This window comes from Hyla sarda, chromosome 10 (assembly GCF_029499605.1).
Source record: "Hyla sarda isolate aHylSar1 chromosome 10, aHylSar1.hap1, whole genome shotgun sequence".
Classification (NCBI taxonomy): Eukaryota; Metazoa; Chordata; class Amphibia; order Anura; family Hylidae; genus Hyla; species Hyla sarda.
In genome coordinates, this window is record NC_079198.1 from 17,346,612 (window position 1) to 17,362,999 (window position 16,388).

General features: G+C 42.6%; 1 protein-coding gene across 1 annotated transcript in view; it reads left to right on the forward strand.

The window, feature by feature from the left end:
• ATP1A3 (ATPase Na+/K+ transporting subunit alpha 3) overlaps window positions 1-16,388 on the forward strand; it is a 94,560-nt gene that overhangs the window by 45,666 nt on the left and 32,506 nt on the right. Inside the window, exons 2-4 of the mRNA XM_056542938.1 lie at window positions 11,608-11,721; window positions 12,180-12,239; window positions 12,373-12,576. Of these exons, the coding sequence (XP_056398913.1) occupies window positions 11,608-11,721; window positions 12,180-12,239; window positions 12,373-12,576 (378 nt within the window). The remainder of the gene's footprint in view (window positions 1-11,607; window positions 11,722-12,179; window positions 12,240-12,372; window positions 12,577-16,388) is intronic.

Sequence of the window (16,388 nt, forward strand, 5' to 3'; positions counted from 1 at the left end):
ATAGATCACATAATCATCTATACAGAGGTATGACCACTAGATATATAGATCACATAATCATCTATACAGAGGTATGACCACTAGATATATAGATCACATAATCCTCTATACAGAGGTATGACCACTAGATATATATAGATCACATAATCATCTATACAGAGGTATGACCACTAGATATATATAGATCACATAATCATCTATACAGAGGTATGACCACTAGATATATATAGATCACATAATCATCTATACAGAGGTATGACCACTAGATATATATTGATCACATAACCACTAGATATATATAGATCACATAATCATCTATACAGAGGTATGACCACTAGATATATAGATCACATAATCATCTATACAGAGGTATGACCACTAGATATATATAGATCACATAATCATCTATACAGAGGTATGACCACTAGATTTTGATATTGAACACATAACCAACCATTCTATGCAGAGGTATGACCACTAGATATATATTGATCACATAACCACTAGATATATATTGATCACATAATCATCTATACAGAGGTATGACCACTAGATATATAGATCACATAATCATCTATACAGAGGTATGACCACTCGATAGAAACTAGTCAAAAAGCCGCTCTATATAAGGAAATAACCACTAAATATATCTTGAAACTCTCCTTATCTTAAAGTTTTAATGCCCATTACTAGTCATTGCATTATGCCGGTAGCCCAAGCCCCAGTATTATTACAGACATTATACAGCCCTGGGAATAGCGCCCCCCATCTTTTCCTTGGGTCTTCATGCTCCTCGATAATACGTTCAGGACTTGTGTGTCTACATCCAACTTATAGTAACATAATAATAATATATAGGTCCTAATGTAATCATCTCATCCTTAAAGATCATATATATAGGAGATGTGGATGTCCTGATTTTTCTGGGGGGGGTCCCCATGGTCTCTCCTCTCAGTGTTAGCCGAATGCACACCAGATGCTGCCATTGCTGCAGTGCTGGCTCCGAGCCAAAGGACTTTCCCATTCTGTGGATTTTCGTCGCCGGTGCTGCCTTTTCCCGCAGTGCTGCAGAGACAAGGTCACGAATGGATTATAAGGACCCAAGGTTATACGCTACATGTGGGCATGCAGCAGGGGAGACGCCGTGCGCTCGGCAGGATCTGCAGCACACGGGGGTTTACTACGAAGGGTTAAGGAGGATGAGTTTGTTGGGTTAGTTGGCGGCTGGAGATTGTTGTCAGCCTGAATAGGCAGATGGAGGGTGAGGGACGGTAATTGGGGTAGCGCATGGGAGGCAGAGCATAGAAAGATGACTATGAGCCGGGCAGAGGCATCATGGGAAATGCGAGGTGGGGTAGGAGGGAGGGGGGGAGTCGACTGCGTCTCTGCTGCCCATCCGTCCGTGGCTGGGATTTTCTTCCAGCGCCATTTTAGGATGTTGATTTCATTGCTGTCGCTTTGGCTCGTTCATGGCTATTAACCAGTTCAGTACACTGTGTATTGCTGCCTGGTATTTGCATATATATATATATATATATATATATATATAAATAATACAATACACATAATATAATACACACATTAGGTGTAGCCTTATACCTATCATGAAGGATAGCCTATCCTTCATATAAGATATCTCTATCTTATATGAAGGATAGTCTTATACCAATCTCTATCTTATATGAAGGATATCCTTATGCTTATCTCTATCTTATATGAAGGATATCCTTATGCTTATCTCTATCTTATATGAAGCATAGCCTTATACCTATCTCTATCTTATATGAAGGATAGCCTTATACCTATCCCTATCTTATATGAAGGATAGCCTTATACCTATCTCTATCTTATATGAAGGATAGCCTTATACCTATCTCTATCTTATATGAAGGATAGCCTTATACCTATCTCTATCTTATATGAAGGATAGCCTTATACCAATCTCTATCTTATATGAAGGATAGCCTTATGTCTATCACTATCTTATATGAAGGATAGCCTTATACCCATCCCTATCTTATGTGAAGGATAGCCTTATACCTATATCTATCTTATATGAAGGATAGCCTTATAGCTATCTCTATCTTATATGAAGGATAGCCTTATACCTATCCCTATCTTATATGAAGGATAGCCTTATACCTATCCCTATCTTATATGAAGGATAGCCTTATACCTATCTCTATCTTATATGAAGGATAGCCTTATATCTATCTCTATCTTATATGAAGGATAGCCTTATGCCTATCCCTATCTTATATGAAGGATAGCCTTATATCTATCTCTATCTTATATGAAGGATAGCCTTATGCCTATCTCTATCTTATATGAAGGATAGCCTTATATCTATCTCTATCTTATATGAAGGATAGCCTTATATCTATCTCTATCTTATATGAAGGATAGCCTTATGCCTATCCCTATCTTATATGAAGGATAGCCTTATGCCTATCTCTATCTTATATAAAGGATAGCCTCATGCCTATCCCTATCTTATATGAAGGATAGCCTTATACCTATCTCTATCTTATATGAAGGATAGCCTTATACCTATCTCTATCTTATATGAAGGATAGTCTGATGCCTACCCCATGCATGCTTAAACGGGTGACACCACCGTCCTCATCCCGGCCCCTCCCCACTGGAGTCACACATCCATCGAGGCCACAGTTATGGAGATTTACGCTGTTCTAATACTGCAGCCAGTATATGACTCACTGATCTTCACGGATTAGTGTCATGTTTATGACTCAACATGTTCTTGAGCCTCGCGGGACTCTGCATAGTAAATACCCCTCCTGTAAGAACACGCACTGTCCAGCGGGGGCAGTATGTTTTATGCAAATTTCATAGTGGCAACGTAACAGACTCATCACCAGCGATGGAGGTAAAACTTTGGAGCGTTAAAGGGGTACTCCGGTGGAAGACTATATTTTTATTTTATTTATTTTTTAAATCAACTGGTTCCAGAAAGTCATACACGATTTGTAAATTACTTCTATTTAAAAATCTTAATCCTTCCAGTACTTATCAGCTGCTGTATGCTCCACAGAAAGTTGTGTAGTTCTTTCCAGTCAAACCACAGTGCTCTCTGCTGACACCTCTGTTCATGTCAGGAACTGTCCAGAGTAAAGCAAATCCCCCATAGCAAATGTATCCTGCTCTGGATAGTTCCTGACATGGACAGAGGTGTCAGTAGAGAGCACTGTGGTCAGACTGGAAAGAACTACACAACTTCCTCTGGAGCACACAGCAGCTGATAAGTATTGGAAGGATTAAGCTGTTTAAATAGAAATAATTTACAAATCTGTATAACTTTCTGGAACCATTTGATTTTTTTTTTTTTTTTTTATTGTTTTCAACCGAAATACCCCTTTAAGGAGGGACTCGAAATTATTTTCTCTTGTGTACACTGAAGATATTTTAGTCAGACACTAATACCTGATTCTGAGGGGATCGACCACCTGAACCCATGATACCTGAGAGTAACTGCTTCATTTTTTTTTTTTTTTTTCTAAAACAGCGCCACTCTTGAGCAGCTGCTGAGTCAGGAACTGCAGCCTAGCCCTATTTGAACAGAAAATAAGAGACTAAGGCTATGTTCGCACAATGGAATATTTACAAAATGTCTCCATAGACAGCAATGCATTTCTGAGCAGATTCTGCCAAAAGAATTGGCCAGAATCGGGATTTCTGCGGAAGATGTTTCCGGAAGATGTGCTCGGTGCAGCAGAATCCCATTAAAAAACACTGGGAATGGGGTGAGGCTTTTGCCCATGTGCCAATGCCCAATGAGATCCAACCTTCAGCACCCTTAGACCAGTGTTTCACAACAAGTGTGCCTCCAGCTGTTGCAAAACTACAACCCCCAGCATGCCCGGACAGCCGTTTGCTGTCCGGGCATGCTGGGTGTTGTAGTTTTGCAACAGCTGGAGGCACATTGGTTACACTAACAAGCATTGTACACCACAGGTACACAAACGTACTGTAGTGTACTGTACGAGCGGTCAAATGATCACATCGCGATCCAATTAGAGATGAGCGAACTTACAGTAAATTCGATTCGTCACGAACTTCTCGGCTCGGCAACTTTTCCTGCATAAATTAGTTCAGCTTTCCGGTGCTCCGGTGGGCTGGAAAAGGTGGATACAGTCTTAGGAGACTCTTTCCTAGGACTGTATCCACCTTTTCCAGACCATCGGAGCACCTGAAAGCTGAACTAATTTATGCAGGAAAAGTCATCAACTGCCGAGCCGAGAAGTTCGTGACGAATCGAATTTACTGTAAGTTCGCTCATCTCTAGATCCAATAGTGGGACTGGTAAAGTTTAAACAGTAGGATGAAAAGAGTTTCATGAAAACAAAAATGTAAAAAAAATAAAAATGTAATTAAATTAAAGTAAAATAAATATAAAACGTAATATCCTTATGTAAAATGCTTTATTATAAAAAAAATTAAAAATAAACATAATTGGCATCTGTAGAGACCTAAACTATAAAATGATCATGTGATGTATCTCACAGAATAAGGTTTGTAAAAATGAATAAATAAATTAATTAATTAATTAATTTATAAAATATATAAAAAGCCAGCAATTTTTTTTGTTTGTTTTCCTTCCATCCAAAAATGAAATAAATAAATAAATAAACAAATAAATAAATAAAAAGTGAACAAAAAGTTGTACGCAGCCTAAAATTACACCATTGAAAGCATCAGCTCCCCCTGGAAAAAACAACCCTTATCTGTCAATAGCAAAGATAACAAGGTTTTATGGGCCTTTAAATGCAGAAATATACTTTTTTTTAAATGTCTTTTTTTTTTTTTTTTTTTTTATAAAAATTGGGGGGAAAATTAGCTTAGTCATTTAGGTCCAAAATTGGGCGGTCACTAAGGTATTAAAGGGGTTATCCAGGAAAAAACTTTTTATATATATATATATATATATATATATATATATATATATCTCAACTGGCTCCAGAAAGTTAAACAGATTTGTAAATTACTTCTATTAAAAAATCTTAATCCTTCCAATAGTTATTTGCTTCTGAAATTTTCTGTCTTACTGCTCAATGATGATGTCACGTCACGGGAGCTGTGCATGATGGGAGAATATCCCCATAGGAACTGCACAGCTCCTGGGACGTGAGTCATCATAGAGCAGTTAGACAGAAAACAGCAACTCAACTTCAGAAGCTAATAACTATTGGAAGGATTAATATTTTTTAATAGAAGTAATTTACAAATCTGTTTAACTTTCCGGAGCCAGTTGATATATATATATATATATATATATATATATATATATATTAAAAAAAAAAGTTTTGGCCTGGAATACCTCTTTAATCCTTTCAGTACTTATGAGCTTCTGAAGTTAAGGTTGTTCTTTTCTGTCTAAGTGCTGTCTGATGACACGTGTCTCGGGAAACACCCAGTTTAGAAGAGGTTTGCTATGAAGATTTGCTTCTAAACTGGGAGGTTCCGGAGACATGTGTCATCAGAGATTTTGATTTTAGACATAAAAGAACATAAAAGAAAAGACAGATTTTAGACATAAAAGAACAACCTTCACTTCAGAAGCTCATAAGTACTGAAAGGATTAAGATTTTTTAATAGAAGTAATTTAAAAATCTGTTTAACTTTCTGGAGCCAGTTGATATATAAAAAAAAAAGTTTTTTCCTGGAATACCCCTTTAAGACGTTATGGCGAATGTATGTGAGAACTGCTATAATGTGTCTGTGAGTCTTTCACATTGCCACCTGATGGTGATAAGTGGTATTGGAGGTTGCATGAAGGTTTGCAGTGATGGAAGATTTATAGAGTTTAGTATAAAGCAAAAAAAATCTATAAATAAAATCGGGTTTCTATTGCATACGTTTTGGAAAGTATATAATAATAAATATAATACAAAATTATTTCTAAAGTATCTGGAGAAAATGTTGTGTTTTTTTTTATTTTTTGTACATGTAGCAGTTGGTATTCTGTGGTAGAAACATAGTGTTAGGATTGGGGATTTTTGAAATACGGTATCTCAATGTTTTATTCAGAAGAGTGACAGTGACGATCTGTCCAGTCCCAACATGAAAGAACGGTGCCAGGAGGCTGCGCTGCCAGCAGTCCAGATATTCTGCTTTCAGCCTGTGCAAAATTTGTTCTAGAACGTATTGACTATACTGAGCAATTTACTGGATTATATCTTAGGCTCTATCCACAAGGACAAACTCTGCAGACCCTGAGGCTACTCCACTATCTATTACTCTGTACTATATATATATATATATATATACTCCACTATCTATTACTCTGTACTATATATATATATATATATATATATATATACTCCACTATCTATTACTCTGTACTATATATATATATATATATATATATATATATACTCCACTATCTATTACTCTGTACTATATATATATATATATATATATATACTCCACTATCTATTACTCTGTACTATATATACTCCACTATCTATTACTCTGAACTATATATATATATATATATATATATATATATACTCCACTACCCTTATACTCCACCATCTGCTCCTCTGTACCCCTTATACTCCACCATCTGCTCCTCTGTACCCCTTATACTCCACCATCTGCTCCTCTGTACCCCTTATACTCCACCATCTGCTCCTCTGTTCCCCTTATACTCCACCATCTGCTCCTCTGTACCCCTTATACTCCACCATCTGCTCCTCTGTACCCCTTATACTCCACCATCTGCTCCTCTGTACCCCTTATACTCCACCATCTTCTCCTCTGTACCCCTTATACTCCACCATCTTCTCCTCTGTACCCCTTATACTCCACCATCTGCTCCTCTGTACCCCTTATACTCCACCATCTTCTCCTCTGTACCCCTTATACTCCACCATCTTCTCCTCTGTACCCCTTATACTCCACCATCTGCTCCTCTGTACCCCTTATACTCCACCATCTGCTCCTCTGTACCACTTATACTCCACCATCTTCTCCTCTGTACCCCTTATACTCCACCATCTTCTCCTCTGTACCCCTTATACTCCACCATCTGCTCTTCTGTACCCCTTATACTCCACCATCTGCTCCTCTGTACTCCTTATACTCCACCATCTGCTCCTCTGTACCCCTTATACTCCACCATCTGCTCCTCTGTACTCCTTATACTCCACCATCTGCTCCTCTGTACCCCTTATACTCCACCATCTGCTCCTCTGTACCCCTTATACTCCACCATCTGCTCCTCTGTACTCCTTATACTCCACCATCTGCTCCTCTGTACCCCTTATACTCCACCATCTGCTCCTCTGTACCCCTTATACTCCACCATCTGCTCCTCTGTACTCCTTATACTCCACCATCTGCTCCTCTGTACTCCTTATACTCCACCATCTGCTCCTCTGTACCCCTTATACTCCACCATCTGCTCCTCTGTACCCCTTATACTCCCCCATCTGCTCCTCTGTACCCCTTATACTCCACCATCTGCTCCTCTGTACTCCTTATACTCCACCATCTGCTCCTCTGTACTCCTTATGCTCCACCATCTTCTCCTCTGTACTCCTTATACTCCACCATCTGCTCCTCTGTACCCCTTATACTCCACCATCTGCTCCTCTGTACTCCTTATACTCCACCATCTGCTCCTCTGTACCCCTTATACTCCACCATCTGCTCCTCTGTACTCCTGATACTCCACCATCTGCTCCTCTGTACCCCTTATACTCCACCATCTGCTACTCTGTACCCCTTATACTCCACCATCTGCTCCTTATACTCCACCATCTGCTCCTTATACTCCGCCATCTGCTCCTCTGTACTCCTTATACTCCACCATCTGCTCCTTATACTCCGCCATCTGCTCCTCTGTACCCCTTATACTCCACCATCTTCTCCTCTGTACCCCTTATACTCCACCATCTGCTCCTCTGTACCCTTATACTCCACCATCTGCTCCTCTGTACCCTTATACTCCACCATCTGCTCCTCTGTACCCCTTATACTCCACCATCTTCTCCTCTGTACCCCTTATACTCCACCATCTGCTCCTCTGTACCCCTTATACTCCACCATCTGCTCCTCTGTACCCCTTATACTCCACCATCTGCTCCTCTGTACTCCTTATACTCCACCATCTGCTCCTCTGTACCCCTTATACTCCACCATCTGCTCCTCTGTACTCCTTATGCTCCACCATCTTCTCCTCTGTACTCCTTATACTCCACCATCTGCTCCTCTGTACCCCTTATACTCCACCATCTGCTCCTCTGTACTCCTTATACTCCACCATCTGCTCCTCTGTACCCCTTATACTCCACCATCTGCTCCTCTGTACTCCTTATACTCCACCATCTGCTCCTCTGTACCCCTTATACTCCACCATCTGCTACTCTGTACCCCTTATACTCCACCATCTGCTCCTTATACTCCACCATCTGCTCCCTATACTCCGCCATCTGCTCCTCTGTACCCCTTATACTCCACCATCTGCTCCTTATACTCCGCCATCTGCTCCTCTGTACCCCTTATACTCCACCATCTGCTCCTCTGTACCCCTTATACTCCACCATCTGCTCCTCTGTACCCTTATACTCCACCATCTGCTCCTCTGTACTCCTTATACTCCACCATCTTCTCCTCTGTACCCCTTATACTCCACCATCTTCTCCTCTGTACCCCTTATACTCCACCATCTTCTCCTCTGTACCCCTTATACTCCACCATCTTCTCCTCTGTACCCCTTATACTCCACCATCTGCTCCTCTGTACCCCTTATACTCCACCATCTCCTCCTCTGTACCCCTTATACTCCACCATCTGCTCCTCTGTACTCCTTATACTCCACCATCTGCTCCTCTGTACTCCTTATACTCCACCATCTGCTCCTCTGTACCCCTTATACTCCACCATCTCCTCCTCTGTACCCCTTATACTCCACCATCTGCTCCTCTGTACCCCTTATACTCCACCATCTGCTCCTCTGTACTCCTTATACTCCACCATCTGCTCCTCTGTACTCCTTATACTCCACCATCTGCTCCTCTGTACCCCTTATACTCCACCATCTGCTCCTCTGTACCCCTTATACTCCACCATCTTCTCCTCTGTACCCCTTATACTCCACCATCTTCTCCTCTGTACCCCTTATACTCCACCATCTGCTCCTCTGTACCCCTTATACTCCACCATCTGCTCCTCTGTACTCCTTATACTCCACCATCTCCTCCTCTGTACCCCTTATACTCCACCATCTTCTCCTCTGTACCCCTTATACTCCACCATCTTCTCCTCTGTACCCCTTATACTCCACCATCTTCTCCTCTGTACCCCTTATACTCCACCATCTGCTCCTCTGTACCCCTTATACTCCACCATCTCCTCCTCTGTACCCCTTATACTCCACCATCTGCTCCTCTGTACTCCTTATACTCCACCATCTGCTCCTCTGTACTCCTTATACTCCACCATCTGCTCCTCTGTACCCCTTATACTCCACCATCTCCTCCTCTGTACCCCTTATACTCCACCATCTGCTCCTCTGTACCCCTTATACTCCACCATCTCCTCCTCTGTACTCCTTATACTCCACCATCTGCTCCTCTGTACTCCTTATACTCCACCATCTGCTCCTCTGTACTCCTTATACTCCACCATCTGCTCCTCTGTACCCCTTATACTCCACCATCTTCTCCACTGTACCCCTTATACTCCACCATCTTCTCCTCTGTACCCCTTATACTCCACCATCTTCTCCTCTGTACCCCTTATACTCCACCATCTTCTCCTCTGTACCCCTTATACTCCACCATCTGCTCCTCTGTACCCTTATACTCCACCATCTGCTCCTCTGTACCCCTTATACTCCACCATCTGCTCCTCTGTACCCCTTATACTCCACCATCTTCTCCTCTGTACTCCTTATACTCCACCATCTGCTCCTCTGTACCCTTATACTCCACCATCTGCTCCTCTGTACCCCTTATACTCCACCATCTTCTCCTCTGTACCCCTTATACTCCACCATCTGCTCCTCTGTACCCTTATACTCCACCATCTGCTCCTCTGTACCCCTTATACTCCACCATCTTCTCCTCTGTACCCCTTATACTCCACCATCTTCTCCTCTGTACTCCTTATACTCCACCATCTGCTCCTCTGTACCCCTTATACTCCACCATCTGCTCCTCTGTACCCCTTATACTCCACCATCTCCTCCTCTGTACCCCTTATACTCCACCATCTGCTCCTCTGTACCCCTTATACTCCACCATCTCCTCCTCTGTACCCCTTATATATACTCCACCTTCTGCTCCTCTACACTCACTATAGATACTACAATATCTACCATCCAACACAACCAATAACTTTTTTATACTTTCTTACATTTTTTTTTTTCAAAATGCCCGTAAAAGTTGTAGTCATTTAACTTTCTCCTTAACAAGTATGGGCTGCATTGTCCAGATCTGGGCCTAGCAACCAACCAGCCTTGGTCCTCAAACTGCGGCCATGGAAAACTGTGATGTGGTATAGATTACATGCAGGTACTCCCCCCCCCCCTGGACATACAGTACTTTTTGCTTCTGTTATTACTAAATGCTGACATCCTGTATGTAAGCGAGTGACATCAGAGAAGAGTTTTTTATTTATTTTTTATAGTGGTTAATGTTTCCTGCCCGTGTGCACCAGCCGGATATAGACATGTATAAGGGCATTGTCAGGACTGCAGCTCACCTCCTATACTGGCGAATATAGTATCTGGTGCCATCCTGATACATACACCTAATCCTGGATATTACCATAACATGCCAACCCCATCTTCTCAGGTATATATTAGAAGGGCACGAAATCTGAAACAGGAAACCCCAATAATTTATTCAATGCATCTTAAAATCCAATCAAGACAGTGGATACAAAAAGTGACGCATTTCAGGCATTTATTAGTATGAGTAAGGGCACTCTGTATACTTGAAACGCGTCACTTTTTGTACCCACTGTTTGGATTTTAAGATCGAAAAAAGTATTGGTATTTTAAATCCACTCTTTGCTCTAGACCTCCATTGCACAAATTTGGCAACGATGCAGGAATACCACCCCAGCAGTCTTGCTGTTCAGGAGTCTGAGAAAGCTAGGTAGGAGCTGTAATGGTGGCCATATTGGTTAATAATTGATTGATTAATTTTTTTTTTTTTTTGTGGGAGGGGGGGGGGGGGGGGCGGGGGGTGACAAGGGTTCCATTAAAGCAGTCGCCTCAAACTGTGGCCTTCCAGATGTTGCAAAACTTCAACTCCCAGCATGCCCGGACAGCTTTTAGCTGGGAGTTGGAGTTTTGCAACATCTGGAGGTCCGCAGTTTGAGACCCCAAGCTTAAAGGGACATACATTCTGATGTCTCATTGAACCATATAGCCATATAATGGATTGTGTCTTTGTTTAGTAATGTCCTGATCTGCTCTCTACTGTATGATCACAGACCTGAGTGATTGATGTACACAATGTTGGTTTAGGAGATATATATATAATTTTCTTTAAAGCTGTCATAGCCTCTTTTACTAAATGCCCCTTCTTTCATCCTTTGATTCCTTAACAACCTTCCTTTTATTTTATTTTGCAGTACGGCCGGTCAGATAGTTACCGCGTGGCCACCACGCAGGATGAGAAAGAAACCCCTCATAAGGGTAAGCCAGGGAAGAAAGAAATGGATGATCTCAAGAAAGAAGTGGCCATGGTGAGTCCTGCCTGCCTTGCACTGTACACAATATAGTCTTATAAGATCTAAAGCTCAGGGTGGTCGTGCATCATAATTTGCCCTAAAGCTCAGTGTTTGCCCAAAGATCACACAGGATTCCATATTACTTACCTGAGGTTACGTGAAATAGGGATCTCCTGGGCTCATGACATTATTGCCTCCTAGGAGTACTGAGTGGTTGGGCCCAATGGGAAGTGGTTGAGGGTGCAGCATTTAAAGGACCTCACAGGCCCATTCTGCCCATTGCAAACAACTAGATCCAATAGTAACCCCATCAATGGAGCAGAATACTCAGTGAGTAGCGTATTTGGTGAAGTCCATGATAAGGTCACTGGTCTGAGCCATTGGGCCATTGGCACTCTTAGTCTGCTCCTGGTATGAGGATTATTTGTGTACCCTTTTTTTTTCCCCCTGACTAAGTTTTTCTATATTTGCAGACAGAGCACAAAATGTCAGTGGAAGAAGTGAGTCGGAAATACAACACAGACTGCGTACAGGTCAGTGGTGTCCCACATTAATGTAGATTGCCTATTTAGGTCATAAAAATAAAACCTGATACGGAAGCACAGAGCTAAGCCAAAAAGTTCAAGCAATCTCCTTCATTACATTGTTTTCTTTTTGCTTCTTCAGGGGTTGACACTCAGTAAAGCAGCGGAGATCTTGGCCAGAGATGGTCCCAATGCACTCACTCCCCCACCTACCACACCCGAGTGGATCAAATTTTGCCGTCAGCTGTTCGGTGGCTTCTCCATCCTGCTGTGGATTGGAGCTATTCTCTGCTTTCTGGCATACGGGATCCAAGCGGGTACGGAGGATGACCCCGCCAATGACAATGTAAGCAGACCAGCTATCCTTCCTATTGTAATACTGATAATGTATATCTGTCTGATGGCGCTGGACATCAATAGGGTGTCTAAACCATGGCGGCAGCGGACAAGGCTTTTTTTTTTAGAGCCACAGGGTCAGACAGTGTCAGATTGTGTAGAGATAAACCACATTTACAACTTTACATAGTTGAGGGCTCAATTTTTGCGCCATGATCTGTAGTTTACAGAAGAGAACGTCCAGCACTCGATGTCCGTTGCAATAGTGTTTATTGGCATAAAAACAGATACGTGAACAGGACAGAGCGTAAGCCTACGCGTTTCAGGTAACAAGACCCTTAGTCATGGCATAAAACAAACCCAAAGGTAAAACTATTTATAGTATAACAATTAGTCATGTGACTGCCTCAGCAGATAGAAGTAAAACATGGAACATGATTACAAATATTTATAAAATTTACATATATAAAGGCAAAGAAGTAGACATGGTAATAGTATCTTTTCAAAACTAGTTACAACATAAATGGATAGATAATCTGGTATTGAAAGTGACTTGTAAAATGTTATCTCCATATACCGTGGTTCACCTCGTGCATCCATGGCATAGAACCCCAGATTATTAGACCCAATGCAACAATATAATGACTATGCTAAACAATGCTGCAATTGGTGTCGGAGTCCCATGTCACGGACGCACAGCGTAAAAAAAGAGAAGAAAGGGCATATCAATACGTAAGAATAAGATCATGTCTTAAATTAAGTCCAGCTGGTTGCCGGGTGCCCAGTAAGAAAATCCAATAGGACTCCCGGTTCAGGAGAGATCTCCTCAAATCACCACCCCGTGACATCCTCTTGACACGTTCTATTCCTACCACTCTAAAGGACTCTGTATTGCCCTGATGTATATTATATATATAGTATTATACATCAGGGCAATACAGAGTCCTTTAGAGTGGTAGGAATAGAACGTGTCAAGAGGATGTCACGGGGTGGTGATTTGAGGAGATCTCTCCTGAACCGGGAGTCCTATTGGATTTTCTTACTGGGCACCCGGCAACCAGCTGGACTTAATTTAAGACATGATCTTATTCTTACGTATTGATATGCCCTTTCTTCTCTTTTTTTACGCTGTGCGTCCGTGACATGGGACTCCGACACCAATTGCAGCATTGTTTAGCATAGTCATTATATTGTTGCATTGGGTCTAATAATCTGGGGTTCTATGCCATGGATGCACGAGGTGAACCACGGTATATGGAGATAACATTTTACAAGTCACTTTCAATACCAGATTATCTATCCATTTATGTTGTAACTAGTTTTGAAAAGATACTATTACCATGTCTACTTCTTTGCCTTTATATATGTAAATTTTATAAATATTTGTAATCATGTTCCATGTTTTACTTCTATCTGCTGAGGCAGTCACATGACTAATTGTTATACTATAAATAGTTTTACCTTTGGGTTTGTTTTATGCCATGACTAAGGGTCTTGTTACCTGAAACGCGTAGGCTTACGCTCTGTCCTGTTCACGTATCTGTTTTTATGCCAATAAACACTATTGCAACGGACATCCAGTGCTGGACGTTCTCTTCTGTTTGCTGTATTGGGCGGTTGCGCTTCCGCCAGTCCGTGCACACCTGTGTCCAGTGGGAGGTGAGAGCTGTCTACTTACCGGCCTATGATCTGTAGTTTGTTTTGGTACCATATTTGGAGCTTCCTAGTATACTTCTAATGTTTGTGTAGAGATAAAGTATTAAAGGGGTACTCCACTGGCGAGCGTTCTGAAGTAAATGTGTTGAGATAAAGTATTAAAGGGGTACTCCACTGGCCAGCATTTGGAAGTAAATGTTCCGATGGCCTGCCACGCCCCTCATGATGACATGGCCACGCCCCCTCAATGCAAGTCTTTGGGAGGGGGTGTGACAGCCGTCACACCTCCTCCCATAGACTAAAATTGAGGGGCATGGCCGTGATGTCATGAGGGGCCTGGCTGACCCCCGCAGCATTCAAAACATTTACTTCCAAATGCTGGCCAGTGGAGTACCCCTTTAAGCTGGCCACACACTTCAGATAGCTGTTGGCTGAACACCCAAAAAACTATCTCTCCCATACACGAGTGTGCATGTGTTATTAATGGTGAGAAGAAAGAAAGCAAGACACCTGTCACAAAGGATGGGCCATGTTATGATCCAAATGCTGTTCTTTCCCTCCCCTGGCATCTGCCATAAGTGGGAGGTTGGGATGCAACCCTTCCCATCAGATGGTTGACTGGGCCTGACGCAATTGGAAGTCTTGCTAAGATAAATCTAATACATATACTATATACACTGCTCAAAAAAATAAAGGGAACAGTAAGATAACACATCCTAGATCTGAATGAACTAATCGTATGAAATACTTTCGTCTTTACATAGTTGAATGTGACAACAAAATCACATAAAAATTATCAATGGAAATTAAATTTATCAACCCATGGAGGTCTGGATATGGAGTCACACTCAAAATCACAGTGGAAAACCACACTACAGGCTGATCCAACTTTATGTAATGTCCTTAAAACTAGTCACAATAAGATTCAGCAGTGTGTGTGGCCTCCACATGCCCGTATGACCTCCCTACAACACCTGGGCATGCTCCTGATGAGGTGGCGGATGGTCTCCTGAGGGATGTCCTCCCAGACCTGGACTAAAGCATCCGCCAACTCCTGGACAGTCTGTGGTGCTACGTGGCATTGATGGATGGAGTGAGACATGATGTCCCAGATGTGCTTATCCAGATTCAGGTCCGGGGAATGGGCGGGCCAGTCCATAGCACCAATGCCTTCCTCTTGCAGGAACTGCTGACACACTCCAGCCACATGAGGTCTAGCATTGTCTTGTATTAGGAGGAACCCAGGGCCAACCGCACCAGCATATGGTCTCACAAGGGCTCTGATGATCTCATCTTGGTACCTAATGGCAGTCAGGCTACCTCTGGCAAGCACATGGAGGGCTGTGCGCCCCCCCCCCCAAAGAAATGCCACCCCACACCATTACTGACCCACAGCCAAACTGGTCATGCTAGAGGATGTTGCAGGCAGCAGAATGTTCTCCACGGTGTCTACAGACTCTGTCACGCCTGCCACATGTGCTCTGTGTGAACCTGCTTTCATCTGTGAAGAGCACAAGGGCGCCAGTGGTGAATTTGCCAATCTTGGTGTTCTCTGGAAAATGCCAAGCGTCCTGCACGGTGTTGGGCTGTAAGCACAACCCCCACCTGTGGACGTCGGCCCTCATACCACCCTCATGGAGTCTGTTTCTGACCATTTGAGTGGACACATGCACATTTGTGGCCTGCTGGAGGTCATTGTGCAGGGCTCTGGCAGTGCTCCTCCTGCTCCTCCTTGCACAAAGGCGGAGGTAACGGTCCTGCTACTGGGTTGTTGCTTTCCGAAGGCCTCCTCCACGTTTACTGATGTACTGGCCTGTCTCCTGGTAGCGCCTCCATCCTCTGGACACTACGCTGACAGACACTGTAAACCTTCTTGCCACAGCTCGCATTGATGTGCCATCCTGGATGAGCTGCACTACCTGAGCCACTTGTGTGGGTTGTAGACTCCGCCTCATGATACCACTAGAGTGAAAACACCGCCAGCATTCAAAAGTGACCTAAACATCAGCCAGAAAGCAAAGGAACTGAAAAGTGGTCTATGGTCACCACCTGCAGAACCACTCCTTTATTGGGGGGTGTCTTGCTAATTGCCTATAATTTCCACCTGTTGTCTGTTCCATTTGCACAACAGCATGTGAAATTGATTGTCAATCAGTGTTGCTTCCT